The following is a 22845-nucleotide window of genomic DNA, read 5'->3' on the forward strand; positions in this document are numbered from 1 at the left end:
CTCTTCTTTAATATCAGATCTATTATTAATATTGATATTTAAATCTATATTTTTATTATTATAAGAATAAATCTTATTCTAGATATTAAAATTAATATAGATATTAAAAAAATATAAACTAATTTTATAAAAGATTAAATAAACCAAACCTAAAATAGCTTAAATTAAAATAATATTTTGATAAAATTAATAATTTTCTTTTTCATAATCCACTAAAGGATACTTAGTAAGGCGAATGAAATTATAAAAACTTTATATAATTTCCCTAACGTATAGCTTAAACTTAATAATAAAAGCTAGTTAAAAAGTCTTATTACTAATTGTATTATAAATAATTAATAATAATTCTAGCTTAGCTACTACCTTTTTTTCAGATCTCCATATTAACTTATATAAGATTTCTAAAAGATAATGAAGTCCTTTTAAAAACCCTTCTTTTACCAATTTAAATTAGTTCGAATAATATAATTAATAAAAATATTTTTATACTAAAAGTCCTCAATCGGGACCGCGAGAATCTTATATACTTACGCTCTAAAGTCTACTAAAAATAAAAGATAAAAGTTTAGTCAAAGAAATGTCTAAAAGGTTAATAAGATTCTTAAATAAGCATATAACGCTTAGTTAAGGTCTAATACAGCGTATTTACGTTTAATCTAATCTATTATAACCCATTTACTCCTATTTTCTAGAGATTTTAAGACTACTTTAGGTTACAATTAAATTAAATTTACAACTTCAATTAATAACGTACTATATGGTTCCGCACGAGCCTTTACAGGACCGGCTGAGACTAAATCAGCGTAATTAGAAATATTAGAAAATAAATATCAATAAATATATCATTAATTCCTAATTTATTCTTACAATACTATTCGCGCCGCTCTTTAACTAGTAACGAATCTAGATAAACCTTTTTAAACTCATTAATCTTCTCTCTTTCTTTTACTAATTGTTCGAGATTGAGAAATCGTATTTTAAATTAATATTTTTAATATTTATATTTTATTATTTAAGCGTATACATCTCTGTGATTAAATTAAGCCTATTCTTCTTTAAACTATTTAATATATAAGGCCTCTCCTACTTCTATTAACCAAGCATTTAATTAACTAAATTTTTTAATAAAATCAGTAAAATAAGTCATCAAATACATTTTAATAAAATTAAAATATCTTATAGTTATTAGCCCCAATTAGTTCTTAGAGAGCCCTAATCAGGAGAAGAAGAAAATTAAAGATATTTTTAAATAAGCTTACTATTTTTAGAAATTTCTAAGGAGTTTTTATTACTTTTACTTAGAGCTTTATTACTGGATATTGCTCCTACTATACTTATAGTTACCTATTATAATCTTGTTTAGGTTTTCCAAAATTCTCTAAAGACATTTTTCTTATTATAAAAGCTTTATAACTAATTTTACATATCTATAAGAGTTTATTTAGTATATGAAAGATAAGTTATATATAAAATAAAACTTATTAAAATATTTACATAGTTTACTATTTAAATAAAAATAGACTTTTTAAGGCTTAATAAATCTCTTAAAGTACTTGTTAAAATCGTAATAAGAATCTTAATAACTAATCTTATTTCTTTTTTTTATTACTAAAAGACTTATATATAACTTCTACGGAACAGTTAAAATTTAAGATAAGTTAATATAGAAGTTTAGTATTAATTAAAAAATTATAACCTTTTATATTTTTTTAAAAATTTAATTATTTATTTTATAAAATATTTTATTATCCCTAAGTAAATGCAGTATAAAAAATCCGACTTATGTAGGTCTATTATAATAATTCTCAGATTCAAGAAGGCCTCTACCGAATTTATTACTTCTTTTAAATGTAATTGGGCTTTTTCAATTTTATCATTATTATTTAATCGTTTAAAATAAGAGTTATAATTTCGTATAAGATATCTTAGGCTTTGATCGAAATCTTAGAGAGCCGTAGTCGGTATTGTACAAATAAAATAGATTTTAGAAATAATACTAAGAAGATTAATATATTTTATATAATCTGTTAACCATTTATATAAATGAAAATGATATATTCGCTGATATTTATTTCCGTATCTCATAAGTAAGCCTGTAGGGTACATATTCAGAAGTTTTAAGATTTGACTTATAAAATTCTATATTTTTAAATTAATTAATCGCTTTTTTGACGGTTGTAATAGGCCCTTCTTAGACGGTATTGGTAGTAAGGCGAGTAATATTTAAGCATTTTTAAAAGGCTAATTTCAATATTTCGAGTTAATATTACTAATTGAAAGATAGATTAGCTAGGCCTTTTCATCAGGAAAAAAACACATTTCCATCCTGCTCCATCCTGCCCATCCTAAGGCAAGATGGGCAAGATGGGCAGGATGGAAACCTGCCTTCCGGGTGGAGCCCTTCCATCCTAAGAAGCCCTTTCCATCCTAAGGAGCCCTTTCCATCCTAAGGAACCCTTTCCATCCTAAGGAGCCCGTTCCATCCTAAGAAGGGCTTGCATCGGATGGAGTGGTTTCCATCCTAAGGAATAGTTTATATCCTAAGGAACGGTTTCTATCTTAAAAATAATCTCTATCGGACGCGTCTTGTTCGGATCTACGGAGGCACTGTATACGACTATCTGAGATAATAAAAATACGGTTGAAAAAATCACAATAAATATTAAACTTTTCAGTTGGATATCTCATAAGAACCAGACTGCACGTTTCGTGACGGGAAAGATATATATAGGGCTATAACATCATTAAATAAACAAGAAATTAATGATTTAGTTAAGGGTATCAAGTTTAGAATGAAAGGAAAGGGGGGAAGATGCATCGGCCTCTTGGGGGTTTTTAGTGGTACCCTCTGGATCTGTATGGGCCTCTCGTAAGTTGTCGGCACCTTTTACTGATTTAATATTTTTTTTAATTTGTAAAATTAAAGCATCTTTTATATCTAATGATTCTTGGGTATCCTCTGGAATGTTAACGACGTGGTGTTTGTCTTTGAAGACTCCGAACGCGTCTAGTTTCTGTTTGATCGGTACTAATAGTATCGATATGATATTGGTTTGATATAATTCTCGACGAGTTCTCTAGAATTCTAAATAGATTATGTATTGGTCTGGAGTGGCTCTGCGTCAGCTTTGTATTTCTATGAATAGGTGGATTCTACTTACGTTGTTTATTTAAAGATTTCAAAGTACAACTTGAATCGATAGTATTGGTTTCGAGTCTTTTTAAAGCCCTTTATAGAACTGTAGCGACTTAGGAGATAGTGATACCATTTACTTCTCGATATAGCGTCGGATTTTTGACCTAATGATTATTAGAAGTATTATAGAAATATCGAATCAGTACTTGGGGTATAACTGGAGAAGAGAACAGTGGCGGATTTGGCTTCTGTTGAGGTTAGTACAGAACCGCTGCGGCTTTGAATGTTTGGCTGACTTATATCTTAGAAATCTTTTTTAGAAAGAAACCTGTTTTTTTCCAGAAGATATTTGACTCGTTCTGCTCGAGCCGGTATAGAGAAGGGGAGGATATATTCGGACTTGATAATCTTCCGAGCAGCGTCTGCTACATGACTTTGAAAACTTGAAAGAAACTGTTCAATTTGTACTTGAACTGACTTTAGAAAAGGGGTTGAAGCAAGACCACGAGAGGTAAATATCTGCTCCTAGATATCCCGAACCTCTCTAGTGTCCGGGAATGGATTTTTTGTAATGCAATAGACATGGAGATCTATGCAAACAAGATTAAAATATTCGGTATATGTCGGTGGAATGTTCGTCGTCTTAGTTCGGTTTTTACGGGAACGATTTACGACCGAGGTTGTCTCGAGCAGTTCCGTACAACCTGATTGAGAAATGGATTGAGATGGTGTAATACTGGAGACCTCAGATGCTGCTTGGGTGGCTGTTGTTAGGTTTGAATCTGCTTATATCAGTTCAGTACGGGCCTATATGAAAATAAAAGAATTATTTAAATATTAATTTACTTGACCTTTTTAATAAACGACGTCTTGTCTTTTTCTCTAATTGATGTTGTTGAAATGTCGGAATTGTGGGTGACTCTATTAAAGTCTCTTGTGGTTTTGCTGGTTTTGCTGGTTTTGCTATAGGCTCTGTGTCTGCCTCTACCTGGCTTGCTGGTTCTGCTGGAGGCTCCGTATCCGCTTTTGCCGGATTGTTCAAAATAGCTTTGAAAAAAATTAGTTCCTATATAAAAGGTGAACAGAGAATGAAGATGGATCAGTACTCCGCTGGTCCCGGTTAGTGATAGGAACGGGCTGTTGTGTTTTAAGAAGCAATCGTATTAAATCCTCCCGAGATAAGTCTGAAAACTTCTCTGTTTCTATTGTAGAGGATGTGTTGACTTCCGAGGTTTCTGTACGGGTTGCTGGTAGTGCTGCTGGTGCTGGTTCCCGATGTGTCGCTTTTGCCCGGGCCTTGATTTGTTTTTTAGTGACTTTGGCACTTTTAGTCTGTGGCTTCCTAGGCATGATAGAGGCTTGTTCAGGTACTATACGTACTGGCTAATGATAGAGACTAAATTTTGAAGATTTGATAAAATGATAAAGATGTCTCGGTTCGATGTCGACGTGCAGTGGAACTTTACGAATATCCTGATGATTGTTTAGGGAGAAATGGAAAAAGGGGCTAGATATCTTAATTTGATATGTGAAATGTGATATGTGATATCTTTTTTGAGTAGGATGCTAAAGCGCTGTGTAGATCTTAATCGGGTAATAATGTTCTCACCACTAAACTATCATCGCGAGCTTAGTATTTTATAAAAACATTATATATGGAAATGTTGATTGATCGAACTGTTAACTAGCGCAGTTCTGAAGTTCTTTCTAGCTGGGCTATGTAGGTCTCGAGCAGTTTTCATTTTAAATATATAAAATACATATATAGGGTCTAAAAATAACCTAATCTTTTAATATAATACAATCAAATAAAATCTGGGGCATCAAGCCAGGGTCGACGCGCTGGGGGTGGTGAATCAGCTCCACCAGCTCTGTGAAGGACCACAACTAAATATGCGGCCTTTAAATCTTGACAACGAACCAACTAAGTTAAAACATTTGTATTGGTACGCAAATGCATATTAGCAGGAATTATATTGGTTCTTTTACCAACTGTTGTGGCCGTTGCTATAGGTTTATTTTCTGGTAGATTATATTCTATTGTTCTATCCTCCGTGAACCTCCAGACTGACCTTGGCTCTTCACTGACCTGAAGGAGATTGTTGAAGAGTGATTTCAAACTAGCCAAAGTTGGCTGTTTGAGTAAACCAGTGAACTTGGCGACGTCTGCCGTATTATATCGGAAATCTGCTAAAGCAGTTGGCGGATTTCCGGCAACCAAAACACCAAGATTGGTATCTGGTTTGATTAACTAGCCCAGTACTAACCTCGGAGGGTTGTAAACAGTTCGGACCCGTTTCTTAGCCCGGTCTATAAACAAATTATATTAGTTTTGGATTTTGAAAAAAACTTAAGTAGGCAGGAAGGCCTGAACGGATCTCTGGGAGGCTTACTAAGTTCTTCCTGGTTTGGTTCCAGGTTAATTGAGAGTTCCAACTCTCTCTTCCTTGCCCTTTTAGGGACTTTTTGACCCAGATAAAGCTGATTAAGCGCTTTAACTGCTGCGTCAGGGTTTGCATCGGCACTATTAGTGATGGCATCCTTAATAGGAGCCCTAGCCTTTAAAATCTTGGCTTTTTCTTTCGACTTTAGCTTTTTGCTGAAGGCGGTTACCATCTTGTTAATGGTGCGAATCTTCGTCTCGCGGGCTCGTACAGCTGCTTTATAGTCATCGTCGTTATCTGGGTCAATGGTGGCGGGAAGGGGGTCATTAAGCTCTTTTGTAATATAAGCAAAATAAGGAAGAAGACGAACTTTTTCAAGAATCGCCAGCCAAACAGTTCCAGTACCAGCCTTAGTTTTTGTGAAGACAGGCGGTGTCTAACTCCTAAAGATTTGTTCAACGTCTTTGCATAACGCCAGCTATACTGGGTTAAAGCTGGCCCCAGATATTGAAAGTTCAGTTCGAATTTGATTAACTGTCTATGGTTGCGAGGAGGCCTTGAACTTGATCGTGCGGGAACCATAATCTTTGTCTGCCATCTTATATAATCAGGTGGGGGGGGCTTTAATTTTGAGGTCTTGGTTTAAAATCTAGGTGATTTTGCAGGTTACGATATAGTTTTGGTGTGGAGATGTATGATTTCGGAAGAGAGATTTGTAAGGCTAACAGAATAAGTTTTGGTATTTTAAAAAAAAAGCTTTAGTTTATCATATATGATTAAAAAAATCTGAATATTGTTAACTATGCATGTATATATTATATATTGCTTCAGGGGTACAGCCACGGGCTGCTGGAGCTATATACTATGGAACATGGAAATGATAGCTTATGTTGAATCTTCAGGTTTTGGGAGAAGCTTATACAGCGCTGTAGAAGCTCCCATACTGCTTCCCGCCCGATAGAACGATCTCATGTAGTATTCCTTAGCTTTATGCTTCTAATTAAATTAAAAAATCTGAATTCTGTTAGTTATGCATGCACACCCTGTATATTGCTTCAGGGGTACAGCCACGGGCTGCTGGAGCTATATATTGTGGAACATGGAAATGATAGCTTATATTGAATCCTCAGGTTTTGGGAGGAGCTTATACAGCGCTGTAGAAGCTCCTATACTGCTTCCCGCCCGACGGAACGATCTCACGTAGTATCCCTTATCTTTATACTTCTAATTAAAAACTTAGTTTTCTAGTTAAAGCAAACATTAATCTATAGAGCAAACATATCTGAAGGCCTCGCCAGCTTACCCAGGCCTGAGAATTCTCTTTCCAGACCTTTTGAGGTCCTGTATCAGCCTCCTCTAGATCCTATAAATATACTAAAATAAAGATTGGAATGAATGTTGGGAATTGTGTTGTAGTATTGTATTTTGAGATCGGTAAAGATCTATAATTAACCTGCAATCACTGAATCTTTAGACTTCATATCTCGCTATACTCGTCCTTTATAATAAATCGGCAACATCATGTCTTTAGACCTTAAGAAATTGGCTAGGACTCCCAACGACCTCTTCAAGTATCGTATCTGCCCCCGAGCCCCATTTAGATCTTTTAAATGGTACGAAAAACACATTGAAACAGAATATCAATCCTTCATTTTTATATTATTAAAAAGCGGGGTAAATCAGATTATTATCTTTCAAGAAATATCGCCAGTAGACGCGAATAGTGCCGAGGAAGACCTAAATCACTCGGAAGCGACCCCAAAGAGCCCTCTTGTGCGAAATGACGAAATATCAGAAGATTTAAGTACTCAATAATCTAATCAACCAGAATCTTTTGTTCCTAGGCTGTCTCTCCCAGTCAAGGATGCAGGAGCCCCATTCGGTGCCTTCTCAGATCTGATAATCGCTTAGATGAAAAATAATCTATGGTTCCCTTTTACTAACTTAGAGAATTTTAAATTAGCAAAATAGTTTATCGAAGAAGATATTTCTCAAACAACAATTAATCGGTATTTCAATCACGGGATAGGTTCAGGCGCTAGAAGTGTCGATATAAAGTTATTCAAGTCTGCTTATAACCTCCGTCAAATAATTCAGGAAATGGATGAAAGTCTTGGAATAAATTCATTTAAACAAGATGTATTTAATTTTAAAATTAAAAGCCATTTAAAATCGAAATATTTTTATTGAGATCCTATAGAAGTCATCACGTATCTCTTGCGGCAACGTTCATACGCGCAGGAGATGCACTTCATACCTGAAAAAGTCTATAGTGAATCTGGAGAAAGACAATATACAGAACTATGGACAGCAGATTGGTGGTATAGCCAGCAGGAATCTTTATCGTCCGATTATAGCCTTGTACCGATCTTCTGTGCTTCCGACACGACCCATCTCACTAATTTCTCTGGTGATAAAAAAGCCTGGCTAATCTATCTTTCAATTGGTAATATCAACTCGAAATATCGAAATCAGCTTTCTAAGAACGCCTGGATATTGCTCGCTTTGCTACCGATACCGCCCAAAAAAGGCCCGTTGCGGCCGTTGGAGAAGCGATTAATTAATTCAAAAATACAAAATCTTATAAGTTAAATCTTGGAACCTCTGAATATGTACCCTACAAACCTACTTATAGAATGCGGAGATAAATATCAGCGAATATGTCATTTTCGTTTATGTAGATAGTTAGCAGATTATATGGAACATATTAATCTTCTTAGTATTATTCCTAAAGCCTGTTCTATCTGTACGGTACCGACTATGGCTCTCCAAGATTTCGATTAGGGCCTGGGATATCCTGTACGGGACTACAACTCTTATTCTGAATGATTAGATGATGGTGATGAGATTGGAAAAGCCTAATTACGTTTAAAGGGAGTAATAGGTTCGGCGGGGGTCTTCTTAAATCTGGGAATTACTGTAGCGGACCTATATAAACCGGATCTCCTATACTGCATTTACTTAGGGATGATAAAACATCTTATAGAATAAATAATTAAATTTTTAAAAAAACATAAAAAGTTACAATTCTTTAATTAGTGCTAGGCTTCTACACCAGCCTATCCCGGATTTCAACTGTTCCGCAGAAGTTATACACAGGTCTCCCAGTGGCAAAGAAAAGAAATGAGATCGGTTATTAAGATTCTTATTATGACTTTAGCGAGCGCTTTAAGGGATCCATCAAACCTTAAGAGGCCTGTTTTCGTCCAGGCGATAAACTGTGTGAATGCTTTAATAAGTTTTATTCTATATACAACTTATCTTTCACATACTGAACAAACTCTTATAGATATGCAAAATTAGTTGCAAAGCTTTCATGATGGGAAAAATGTCTTTAAAAAATTTCGGGGGGCCCGAACGAGACCACAGCAGGCAGCTACAGGCATAGTAGGAGCGATATCCAGCGATGAAGCTCTAGGTGAAAGTAGTGAAGACTCTTTAGAGGTTTCTGAAAATGGTAAGCTTATTTAGAAGTGTCTTCAGCCCTCTTCTTCTCCTGATCAGGGCTCTCTGGGAACTAACCGGGGCTAATGGCTATAGGATATTTTAATTTTATTAAAATGCATTTGATGACCCATTTTACTGATTCTATCAAAAAATTTGGTCAATTAAATGCTTGGTCAACAGAAGTAGGAGAGGCCTCGTATGTCGAACAGTTCAAAGAAGGATGGGCTCAATCTAATCACAGAGATGCATACGCTCAAATAATAGAACACAGATATCGAAAACATCAATTTAAAATGCGATTTCTCAATCTCGAACAATTAGTAAAAGAAGGGGAGAAGATCAATGGGTTTGAGGAGGTCTATTCAGATTCGTTACCGGCTAGAGAGCGGCGCGAACAGTATCGCAAGAATAGACTAGGAATTGATGGTATGTTTATTGATATTTATTTTCTAATATTTCTAATTACGCTGACTCAGTCTCAGCCGGCCCTGTAAAGGCTCGTGCGGAACCATATAGTACGCCATTAATTGAAGTTGCAAATTTAACTCAATTGCAACTTAAAGTAGTCTTAAAATCTCCAGAAAATAGGAGCAAATGGGTTACAATAGATTAGATTAAGCGTGAATACGCTGTACCGGACCTTAACTGGGCGTTATATGCCTATTTGAGAACCTTACCGGCCTCCCAGACATTTCTTCGACTAGACTTTCATCCTTCATCCTTAGCAGACTTTAGAGCGCAAGTATACAAGACCCTCGCGGTCCCGATTGAGGACTTTCAGCATAGAAATGTTTTTACTAATCATGTTATTCGAACTAATTTAAACTGGTAAAAGAAGGGTCCTCGAAAGGACTTCATTATCTTCCAGAAGTCTCGTACGAGTCAATATGGAGATCTGAAAGGAAAGGCAGTAGCTAAGCTGGAATTGTTATTGATTGTTTATAATGCAATTAGTAATAAGACCTTTTAACTAGCTTTTGTTACTGAGCTTAAGCTATACGCTGGGGGAACTATATAGAGCCCCTATGGTTTCGTTCGCCTCACTGAGCATCCTTTAGTGGATTATGAAAAAGAAAACTATTAATTTTATCGAAATATTATTTTAATTTGAGTTATTTTGGGTTTGGTTTATTTAATCTCTTATGGGATTGGTTTATATCTTCTTAATACCCACATCGATCTCAATACCTGGAATGAGATTTATTCTTATAACGATGAAAATATAGATTCAGATATCGATATTGATAATGGATCTGATATTGAAGAAGAGGAATATTATTTTGAAGTTTAAATGGGGGGTTTGTATAGGCCCGTGTCAGTTTTGTTGGGGTGCCGGGTGGCCCTATTAGGATGGAGCGCGATGGACTGGGATGGACCGCGATGGAGCGTGATGGAGCGCGATGGAGCGCGATGGAAAAGTGTTCCATCGGATGAAAGGGCTTCCATCCGATGGAATTAAGGAAATGTGTTTTTTTCCTGATGTTTATTACCAGAGAAATTAGTGAGATGGGTTGTGTTAGAAGTATAGAAGATTAGTATAAGATTATAATTGGATGGTAAAAATTCCTATTGGTTATGCTATTAATCTGCTATTTATAGTTCTATATATTGTTTTTCTCTAGATTTATTATAAATTTTTTCAGGTATGAAGTACATCTCCTGCGCGTATGAACGTTGTTGTAAGAGATATGCGATGATTTTTATAAGATCTTAATAAAAATATTTTAATCCTAGATAATTTTTAATTTTAAAATTAAATATATTTTGTTTGAATGAATTTATTCCAAGACTTTCATCTATTTTCTGAATTATTTGATGAAGGCTATAAGTAGACTCGAATAATTTTATATTAATATTTCTAGCGCTTAAACTTATTTTGTGATTAAAATACTGATTAATTGTTATTTAAGAAATATCTTCTTTAATAAATTATTTTGTCAATTTAAAATTCTCTAAGTTAGTAAAAGGGAACTATGGATTATTTTTTATTTGAGCAATTATTGGATCTAAGAAAATACTGAATGGGGCTCTTGTATTCTTGACTGGGAGAGATAGTTTAGGAATAAAAGATTCTGGTTAATTAGATTATCGAGTATTTAAATTTTTTAATATTTTGTTATTTTGTATAAAAAAGTTTTCTGGGGTTGTTTCTGAGTAATCCAAGTTTTTCTCGGTACTATTCGCGTTTACTAATGGTATTTCTTAAAAGATAATAATCTAATTTACCCCGCTTTCTAATAATATAGAAATGAAGGATTAATATTCTATTTTAATATATTTTTCGTATCATTTAAAAGATCTAAATAAGGCTTAAAAGTAGATACGACACTTAAAAAGGCCGTTAAAAGTCCTAGCCAGTTTCCTAAAATCTAAAGACATAATATTACCAATTTATTATAAAGAGCGAGTATAGCGAGATATAAAGTCTAAAAATTCAGTAATTATAAGCTAATTATAGATCTTCACTAATCTTAAAATATAATATTATAACATAATTCCCAACATTCATTCCGATCTTTATTTTAGTATATTTATAGGATCTAGAAGAGGCCGATACAAAACCTCAAAAAGTCTAGAAAAAAAATTCCCAAGCCTAAACAAGCTAGCAAAGCCTTCAGATATATTTACTCTATAAATTAATATTTACTTTAACTAGAAAATTAAGTTTTTAATTAGAAGTATAAAAGTAAGAGATACTACATAAGATCGTTCTATTAGGCGAGAAGCAACATGGAAGCTTCTACAGCGTTGTATAAGCTCCTCCCAAAACCTGAAGATTTAATATAAGCTATCATTTCCATATTCTACAGTATATAGCTCCAGCAGCCCGTGGCTATACCCCTGAAGCAATATACAGGGTATGCATACATAATTAACAGAATTCAGATTTTTTAATTTAATTAGAAGTATAAAGCTAAAGAATACTATATAAGATCGTTCTATCAAACGAAAAACAGCATAAGAACTTCTACAGCGCTGTATAAGCTCCTTCTAAAACCTAAGGATTCAATATAAGCTATCATTTCCATATTCCACAGTATATAGCTCCAACAGCCCGCGGTTGTACCCCTAAAGCAATATACAATATATACATACATAGTTAACAATATTCTAATTTTTTTTAATCATATATGATAAACTAAAACTTTTTTTTTAAAATATCAAAACTTATTCTGTTAGCCTCATAAATCTCTCTTCCGAAATTATACATCTCCACACCAAAACTATATCGTAACCTGCAAAATCACCTAGATTTTAAATTAAGACCTTAAAATTAAAGCCCCCCCTACCTAATTATATAAGATAGCAAATAGAAATTATAATTCCCGTACAGTCAAATTCAAAGCCTCCTCGCAACTATAAACAATTAATCAAATTCAAACCAAACTTTCAATATCTGGGGCCAGCTTTAACCCAGTATAACTAGCGTTACGCAAAGACGTCGAACAGATCCTCAAGAGTTAAACACCGCCTGTCTTCACAAAAACTGAGGCTAGTACTAGAACTATTTAGCCGGCAATTCTTAAAAAAGTTCGTCTTCTTCCTTATTTTGCTCATATTACAAAAGAGCTTAATGACCCCTTTTCCGCCACCATTAACTCAGATAACGACGATAACTATAAAGCGGTTGTATAAGCCCGCGAGACGAAAATTCGCGCCATTAACGAGATAGTAACCGCTTTTAGTAAAAAACTAAAGTCAAAAAAAAAAGCTAAGATTTTAAAGGCTAGAGTTTCTATTAAGGATGCTATTATTAATAGTACCAATACAGACCCTAATATAGTAGTTAAAGCGCTTAATTAGCTTTATTTAGGTTAAAAAGTCCTTAAAAAAACAAGAAAGAGAGAGTTGGAACTCTCAGTTAACCTGAAACCAAATTAGGAAGAACTTAATAAGCTTTTTAGAAATCCATTCAAGCCTTCCTACTTACTTAAATTTTTTTCAAAATCCAAAACTAATATAATTTATTTATAGATTGGGCTAAGAAACGGGTCCGAACTATTTACAACCTTCCAAAGTTAATACTAGGCTGATTAATTGAACCAGATACTAATCTTAATATTTTAGTTACCAGAAATCCGTCAACTACTTTAGTAGATTTCTAATATAATACAGTAAATGTTGCTAAGTTCACTAATTTACTTAAATAACCAACTTTAGCTAGTTTGAAATTACTCTTTAACGATCTCTTTCAGGTCAGTAAAGAGCCAAAGTCAGTCTGGAAATTTACGAAGGATAAAACAGTAAAATATAATTTATTAGAAAATGAACCTATAGCAACGGCTATAATAGTTAGTGGAGAGATTAATATAGTTCCTGCTAATATACATTTACATACTAATACAGATGTTTTAACTTGATTGGTTCGTTATTAAAATTTGAAGGTTGTATATTTAGTTGTGGTTCTTTATAAAGCTAGTAGAGCTAATTCACCACCCCTAGCGCGTCGATTTTAGCTTAATGCCCCAGATTTTATTTAATTGTATTGTATTAAAAGATTGGGTTATTTTTAGACCCTATATATATATTTTATATATTTAGAATAAAAACTACTCAAAGCCTACATAGCCCAGCTAAGAAGAACTTCAGAATTGCGCTGATTAGTAATTCGATTAATCAACATTTCCATATGTGGTGTTTTTGTAGAATACTAAGCTCGTGATGATAGTTTAGTAATAAAAATATTATTATCCGATTAGGATTTATACAGCGCTTTGGTATCCTACTTAAAAAAAATATTATATATTATATTTTATATATTAAATTAAAATATTTAGCTTTTTTTTTTATTTCTCTTTAAATAATTATTAAGATATTTGTAAAATTTTATTGTATGTCGATATCGAACCGAGATATCTTTATTATTTTATTAAATTTTTAAAATTTAGTTTTTATTATTAGCTAGTATGTATAATACCTGAATAAGCTTTTATTATACCTAGGAAGCTATAGACTAAAAGTATCAAAGTTACTAAAAAACAAATTAAGGCCTGGGCAAAAGCGACATATCGGGAACTAGCACCAGCAGCACTACCAGCAACCCGTATAGAAACCTCGGAAGTTAATACATTCTTTATAGTAAAAATAGAGAAGTTTTTAAACTTATCTCAAAAAGATTTAATACAATTACTTCTTAAAACACAACAACCTGTTTTTATCACTAACTGGGACTAGTGGAGTACTGATCTATCTTCATTCTCTGTTTACCTTTTATATAGGAACTAATTTTTTTTAAAGTTATTTTGAACAATTTGGTAGAGGCGGATACGGAGCCTTCAGCAGAATTAGTAAGTTAGATAGAGGCAGATATAAAGCTTATAGTAAAACCAACAGAACCAGCAAAACTATAAGAGACTTTAATAGAGTTATCTATAATTCTGATATTTTAACAACATTAATTAGAGAAAAAGACGGGACGTTATTTGTTAAAAAGGTTAAGTAAGTTAATATTTAAATAATTCTTTTATTTTCATATAGACCCGTACTAAACTAATATAAGCAGATTTAAACCTGATAATAGTCACTTAAGCAGTATTTAAAGTCTCTAATATTATACCATCTCAATCTATTTTTTAATCAAGTTATACAAAACTACTCGAGACAACTTTAATCATAAGTCGTTCCTATAAAAATTAAACTAAGGCGACGAACATTCCACCAATATATATTAAATATTTTAATTTTATTTACATAGATCTTTATATCTATTATATTACAAAAAATCTATTCCCAGATACTAGAGAGATTTAAGATATTTAGAAATAGATATTTACTTCTCATAGTCTTGCTTCAACCTCTTTTCTAAAGTTAATTTAAATACAAATTGAATAGTTTCTTTTAAATTTTCAAAGTTATGTAGTAGATGCTACTTAAAAGATTATTAAATCTGAATATATCCTTTCCTTCTCTATACCAACTCGAGCAGAACAAGTTAAATATCTTCTAGAAAAAAATAAATTTCTTTCTAAGAAGAATTTTTAAAATATAAATTAACCAAACATTCAAGGCCGCAGCGATTCTGTACTAATCTCAGCAAAAGCTAAGTCTATTACTATTCTCTTCTTCAGTTATACTTCAAGTACTGATTCAATATTTCTGTAATACTTCTAATAGTTATTAAGTCAAAAATCCGACACTATATTAAGAAATAAATAATATTACTATCTCCTAAATCGCTATAATTCTGTGGAAAGCTTTAAAAAAACTCGAAACTAGTACTGTCAATTTAAGTTATACTTTAAAATTTTTAAATAAACAACGTAAGTAGAATCTACCTATTTATAGAAATACAAAGCTAACGCAGGGCCACTCCAGACCAATACATAATCTATTTAAAATTCTAGAGAACTCGTCGAGAATTATATCAAACCAATATCATATCAATGCTATTAATACCGATCAAGCAGAAACTAAACGCGTTCAAAATCTTCAAAGACAAGCACCACGTCGTTAGCATTCCAGAGAATACCCAAGAATCATTAGATATAAAAAATACTTTAGTTTTACAAATTAAAAAAAATATTAAATCAGTGAAAAGTACCGACAATTTACAAAAAGCCTGTATAAATCCAGAGGGTGCTACTAAAGACCCCCAAAAGGCCGATGCATCTTTCCCCCTTTCCTTTTATTCTGAACTTGATACTCTTAACTAAATCATTAATTTCTTGTTTATTTAATAATATTATGGCCTTATATATATCTTTCCCGTCACGAAACGTGCAGTCTGGTTCTTATGAGATATCCGACTGAAAAGTTTAATGTTTATTGTGATTTTTTCAACTATATTTTTATTATTTTAGATGGTCGTATACAGTGCCTCTGTAGATTTGAATAAGACGCGTTTGATAGAGATTATTTTTGAGATGGAAACTGTTCTTTAGGATGTAAACTATTCTTTAGGATGGAAACTATTCTATTCGATGCAAGCTTTTCTTAGGATGGAACGGGCTCCTTAGGATGGAAAGGGCTTCTTAGGATGGAAGGGCTCCACCCGGAAGGCAGGTTTCCATCCTGCCCATCTTGCCCATCTTGCCTTAGGATGGGCAGGATGGAGCAGGATGGAAATGTGTTTTTTTCCTGATGTAGTAATTATAAATCAATTACTATTGTCGAATATATTAGCGCGTACAGTGTTATTTTTCCTCTATTCATTATTTTTAAAAGTATTTATTATTAATTTAACTGGTATATTAATAATATTAATTAATTAACAAAAAACTAGTTATTTATAATTTTACTTAATAGGTGGACGGATAAAAACTTAAGCGTTTAATAATTAGAATGAGTATTCGAATTAAAGATAAAGACTTTCAATAATTATACGCGTATGCTACTATTAGATAATCACAATAGTCATATTAGCGTAGAGTTTATTAGCTATTATATTTAGAAGAATATCATTGCTTTGTGTTTATTAGCGTATAATATATATCGTCTACAATTATTAGATATTAGATTTAATGTAGTGTATAGTAAACAATACAATAATATTGCGGATAATACTTTACGTAATAATATCACTGAAATCAACAAGTAATTATTTATTAAGTTATTAGTAGAGGTTAGAGAGAATATTATTTCAAAAGATCTAATTAAAGTAATATAGCGAGGAGCGGGATTAATACTATATAATTTAAAGAAGGTTTTATTTAAATTATAATATAATAAGGCTGTTTAAATTGAAATTTTGAACTTAATTATAGAAATACTAGCACGTTTTTAAGCTGTTCACAAAACTGTTACCGAAATTTTTACACGATCTGGTCACCTACTTAATTTACTAACCATTAATAGTATTCACTAATTAGGTAGAGCGACAGAGAGAGTCATAAATAAAACTATTATATTATAAAAAGCTAATATTTAATTATATATTACTAATAAGAAAGCTTTATAAATGTTGCGATATACCGTATAAGGCGTAGTGCCGGGTCTATACGTACCGCTCTATAAATACAGGCGGATCTACGATGTGTTGGGATTTAGACGATCGATCATTAATCATACATACACAGACCTATATACTTTCTAGCGTACTTATGAGCTGTAGAACCTTTAACACGTTATCAGCACGACTTCTTGATTTTAGGAAGAGTATCTACCAACTAAGTATAATGTGTTTTAGCTGTTTTTACGCTTTATCGCAGTATCTGCAGATTTTTACTAATCGTAATCTCAGAATCGCAAAGATTACCTCACTTTTTAAATTCTCGATATAACGCTGCATAATATATCTTTTAGAACGCAATGTCTATATTTGTTACCTTTCTAAGCAGATTTATCTTAATTATAAATAGCTGTAACTACCAGGTCTGGCTTGATAAAATTAAGCAGGTGCTAAGATTGTATATAAAGTATGGCTATAGACTATTAAAGTTTATTATTAATACCCTTATAGCGCTACTAATTAGTATTTCAGGACTTTTATAAGATGCTAGAGAACAAGTTAAGGCTTTCCTATTTACTATTAAAATAGTAGATATTATAAATACTAAATCGTTAGATAAGTATAAAGCAGCTAAATTATTCGTTGGTAGTATTATATAAAAATTAGTTTATAACAATATATATAATATCTTTATCGGCTTATTACCTAAAGCTATAATAAATCTACTTAAGAAAAGGTATAAGCTTAATATTAAAGGTATTATAAATGTGCTTAAGAACTGTCTTTTCTTTTTTATTATATAGCTAGAAAAATATGATATATATACAATTATTTCACATTACTTCGAGGTAGTTATATAAATATAAAAGAAAAAAAGTGATATCTTATTTTTTATCTTCTTATAGTTAAGTCTTATTAATACTACTAAAGGGATATTAAACGAAATCAGAGATTAATACCTTAACATTTATACAGTTATATAATTTTATACGACGAATGCTACTAATAAAACGATATATATAATTAAATATTTAAGAGATTATATTCTTAAATAAATAATTTTGTTTTACTATGGGCGTAATACCCGTAGACGTGGAAAGTTAGAAAAGAAAAGTGCTAAATCTTAAGCTTTTTCTACATCTACGCTGCCACTAGCTACGGACGCTACCAGCTTAGCAGTATATAAAAAAAATAAACAAAAGTTTAAACGCATAATTAATTAGGATAATAGAATTAAAGAAAGTAGTACAAAAAAAAAAATTTACTTTAATACTAAGAAAAACGTAGGTTCTAGCTTTAATACTAAGAATATAACTTCTTAAAAGAAGAATAAGATAATTTACCCTTCATACAATACCTATGGAGGTATAAGCCATCTAAAAAAACACTACTTTATTAAACATCCAAAACTTAAATTTTTAAATTAAAAAATTAAGAAGAACGTTTCTTCCTATCTTATAATTTTTAAACTTCGTGACATAATAATAGTATATAAAGCTAATATTAAAAGAAATACCTATAAAGGTACTTCTGGAAAATTATAATATATAGACTTAAACATAAACAATTAAATCTATAAGAATTATAATTTATTTATACCTAAAACCTACATTTTTTTCAATATAGAGAGAAAGATAAGATTAAAAAATAATTTAATTATACCCACTCAAGAATACGAAATTCTTATTATAAAAATTAATACTACTATTTTAAAAGTATACGATATATTATATACGCTTTAAATAACTTTAAACTTATATTCTGTTAGAAAACTGTAGAAAAAAAAAATAAACATATATTTTACATTTTAGAATAATATCTTTAAGAAAAATAGTTTTATTATAATATAATTAATTTTCAATAAAGAAATAAGCTTTTATATACTGAAAAGTAGTAGTAAATACTACGTACTTAAAAGAGTATAAGATAGATCTTTTATTTCAGAAATTATAACGTTATTAACGTATTAAATAACTATAGATTATACTTTCCTAACTAAAGTTACGGAATTATTAAAATAGTATAGAAAACTAAATTATACTAATTAGAGAGTAATTTATAAAAATATAACTTAAATTAAGATTAAAGTATCCTCTGAGAAGTAAAGAAATCTAATTTACAAATTATACCTTTTATTTAAAGTTAATATATACTTAAATCTAAATCCTATTACCTCTAAGAAGTTATATCTCTTAGAGCGTATATACATAAACATAATAAGGCTATTTACAATAACTTCACTACATAAACGTTATTTAGATCTTATAGCTAAGCTATATTAATAAGTAAAATATATATTTATAATTATAGACGAGGCTACCTATTATAAATAAATAAAATTCTTTATAAGTTATTTAGAATACTAAGTATATTTTATTTAATTTATAACAATAATAGAATATAAATATAGTCGATAATTTAAAGTAATAACTATATACCTCGATAATACAAAAGAGTTTATACAGAAAGAAGTATAGATCTTTTATATAAAATACAGTATCAAAATTAAATTTTCCACCTTATATACACACGAGTAGAATAATATAGCTAAGAGAGTAATACGAACACTACGAGAATTTATTACCATAATTCTAATAAAATCTAGCTTACTAGAAGTATTCTAATAAGAAACTCTATCTACAGCCTGCTTTACAAGCAACAGGCTAATACCTCTTAAGCAAAAAGAAGAACAAACGCCTAAATCCTCAAAAGAATAGCTCAATAGAAACTCTGTCAATTATACCCGTATATACCTATTTAGCTGTCTAGTATACGTTATAGTGCTTAAGAAGAAACGCAAGAAGATTCTCAGCCAACATAAAGCATAAAAAGGCATATTTCTGAGATATACTCATACTTTAAAACAGTATAGAGTCTAGAATATCTTAAAGAAGTACGTCTCTATAATTAAAGATATAGTATTCGTCGATAGCTCTACTCCCGTACGAGAAAACTATAAAGCATACTTCCCAGATTTTAGCTACTAGAAGAAGCTATATATTATTTTAGCCCTATTAGTACCTATACTTCCTAATCCGTAGAATATAAAGCTATAGAATAAGTTTAACGTTAGAGAGATATACGATAATAATTAATAGCATATCAGTACTATGTTACTAAAAGGCTAACTTGCTAAAAAGCTAAATTTTATAGTAATAATTAATACTTTACCTGCTTAATAATAAAGAAAGCCAAATAACCTAATAATTATAGACGAAATAATTGACGATAAAACTACTAAAGTTAGACAAGTAGAAGAATAAATTACGTTGTAACGCAGTGGAAGACTAAGAAAGATAGAGAAGGTACGCATATTACGTATTATAATTACTCAATCTTCTAAGGTTAAATACTTACAGTATGTAAGGACTATCGAGGTTACTACTTTTATAACTGCAGAAAATGCTTTAATTAACTTCGATCTATTATAATCTTATGATGAAGCTATAACTAGTAAAAAGAAAGAAGGCTGGTTAGCTATAATTCAAAGAGAAATGAAATCGCTTACCGATAATAAGATATAGACTGCGCTTTTAGAAGTATTGTACAGTATTAAACTAATAAATACGCGCTAAATCTTTATTAAGAAGCATATAGATTCGGGAATATTATATAAAGCTAGATTGGTGGTAAAAGGCTATGAATAACGCTATAATATTTATTATACAGAAATATATGCGCTAATTATTAACTTATGTATCGTACAAGTCTTATTAATAATTACTACGATTCTGGACTTAGAGGTTTATTAGCTAAATATTAAAATAGTATTTCTAAATACTTCTTTACTTTTATAAGAGAGAACACCTATCGCTTTACTGACAAGTTATAAAGCGCTAATTGGAGTTGTGGTACTACTTCTGTTAAAGTTATTGTATAGCCTAAAATAAATTCTATATCTGTAGAACGAAGACTTAAACAATACGTTTATAGGCGAAGAGTTTTTATATAAAATAATAAAAAGCGAAGTAGATAAATACCTGTATTTTTATAAAAATATGATTATAATTATATACGTTAATAACTTCCTAATCTTCTTAAAAGATATAATTATGATATAGTAGACGAAAGCGTATCTAATAAAAATATACGAAATTAAGGATATGGGTGAAATTAAACGATTTTTAGGTCTACAAATATAAAGAAATTGTACTTCTAAAATATTATAAATAGATTAAGAAAAATACTGTAAAAGTATTCTAGATCATTTTAGTATACTTAATAATAAGTCAAGATAAACTTCTATAAATTTTGGCATATAATTATCAAAAGATGCTTTCTAACCTGTACTTAATAAAGAAGATTACGAAATCTACTAAAGTATAATTGATTTGTTAAATTACGTTGTACAAGATAACCGACCTAACTTAGTATATATAATTGCAAAGTTAAAACAATATACCTATGCGCCTACGGAAGAATATTAGAAAGTAGTAATATAAACTTACTAATACCTATCTATTATTTACAAGTAGTTACTCTATTATAATAATAAAATAGTCGATAAGAAGGATCTACCTCTACTACTAGAAAGGTATAGTAATTTAGATTAGGCACAAACTTATGAGCTAAAAGATATTATACGAAAGTCAATATTTGACTACGTATATCTACTAAAAGGTAACATTATTTCATAAAACAGTAAACTACAATCAGTTATTACGAAATCTTTAACTAAAACAGAAGTAATAACTTCTAATTATACAAGAACTAAAGAAATTTAGCTTCGGAAGCTGTTATTCTTAATCCTTATATCGCTTTAATCATAAACAACGTTTCCTCTATTTTCTACAGTTCTGTATATGGACAATACTACCGCCATAATCGTAAACACAATAGATAGCAACTAACAGAAGATAAAGCATTATAATCTACAATACTTCTAAATTAAAGAAAAGATAAGAAATAACACTTTTAGATTAAAACATCATAGTTTTAAGAAGTTACTAACGGATACGTTGACTAAATCCCTATCAGCCAGCTCGTACAACTATTATTTTACGCACATAAACTTATTCGATTAAAAAAATAAGAATATTATTTTACTTTATATTACATAAAATCTCAGATAAAACGAACAGCCACGCAAAATAAACAAACAAAGGATAAGGTTCTTAAGGCACTAAAGTGGAAAAGCTACGCCTCCAGCGGCAGCGTCTTTCGCTTGTATATAATTTTGCATCCTAAATTTATTTTAAATTAGCTAACATACCGTCTAAGAACTAGAGCTATAACTTACGCATTTACACGGTCGCGTAAATGGGCTAATTCCGCCATTACATCCTGTAAAGTAAGCAGGGGAGCTGCACTGCCCGGAATACCTCGTGCCGCGTCAACTGCAGTGATGACCTGAGCATGGGTAGCACTCCTATCTACTACTCCTCCAGCGCTACTAGCTCCACCAGCTCCACTAACTCCACTAGCTCCATCACCTGTACCTCCTCCGTGCGCTGCTAGAGCCGCATTGGCAGCTGCTAGTGCTGTATTAGAAGCAGTTAAGGCTGTATTAGCTGTAGTCACAGCTGCGTTGGCTGCAGCCAGCTGGTTCTGCAGGTCTCGTACGTCTAGGTTGGCAGGAAGGTGGGTAAGCTGGGGTATAGGTGTGCCGTCTGCTAATGTTGGCCCCCATACTGTTCCAGCGATAATACAGTCATTTGATAACGGTAGAGGGCTACTAAGAGCTACGCTATGGAGGGTATTTGGCGTATTAACACTATACCTGTGCGCCTATGAAGCCGCAGTTTAATATATGACAGGATCTTCAGGAATGATTATAAGCGCTGGTAGATTATAGACGACAAAACTACGTTTCGGCTTAAAAGCGCAAGAAGCCCTAACGCTCCATATTTAATATAAATTAATATCTACATTCTTAAACGCATAGAATTATAAAACTTATATTATATATATAAAGAGTTTATTTTTGTATAAAAATTATACTTATTATTATAGGTATCCAGAAATATAATATATAGATAACTATCATCGAA

At 31.4% G+C, this 22845-nt stretch overlaps 3 protein-coding genes across 3 annotated transcripts; 1 reads left to right on the plus strand and 2 right to left on the minus strand.

The window, feature by feature from the left end:
• Nucleotides 1–5121: 5121 nt before the first annotated feature.
• Nucleotides 5122–5752, minus strand: DFL_003133 (uncharacterized protein; the record flags this gene model as incomplete). The annotated part of the gene is made up of 3 exons (XM_067632027.1): nt 5122–5143; nt 5209–5374; nt 5530–5752. The coding sequence occupies 3 exons, from the start codon at nt 5750–5752 to the stop codon at nt 5122–5124; spliced, it is 411 nt and encodes a 136-aa protein (XP_067494514.1).
• Nucleotides 5753–9260: 3508 nt separating this feature from the next.
• On the plus strand, nt 9261–9580 carry DFL_003134 (uncharacterized protein; the record flags this gene model as incomplete). The annotated part of the gene is made up of 2 exons (XM_067632028.1): nt 9261–9393; nt 9450–9580. 2 exons carry the CDS (start codon nt 9261–9263, stop codon nt 9578–9580), a joined length of 264 nt encoding a protein of 87 aa, XP_067494515.1.
• A 12397-nt stretch (nt 9581–21977) lies between these two features.
• Nucleotides 21978–22484, minus strand: DFL_003135 (uncharacterized protein; the record flags this gene model as incomplete). The annotated part of the gene is made up of 3 exons (XM_067632029.1): nt 21978–22038; nt 22095–22335; nt 22418–22484. 3 exons carry the CDS (start codon nt 22482–22484, stop codon nt 21978–21980), a joined length of 369 nt encoding a protein of 122 aa, XP_067494516.1.
• Nucleotides 22485–22845: the final 361 nt, after the last annotated feature.

This window comes from Arthrobotrys flagrans, assembly GCF_004000055.1.
Source record: "Arthrobotrys flagrans strain CBS H-5679 chromosome Unknown unitig_3, whole genome shotgun sequence".
In the NCBI taxonomy this organism is placed as follows: domain Eukaryota; kingdom Fungi; phylum Ascomycota; class Orbiliomycetes; order Orbiliales; family Orbiliaceae; genus Arthrobotrys; species Arthrobotrys flagrans.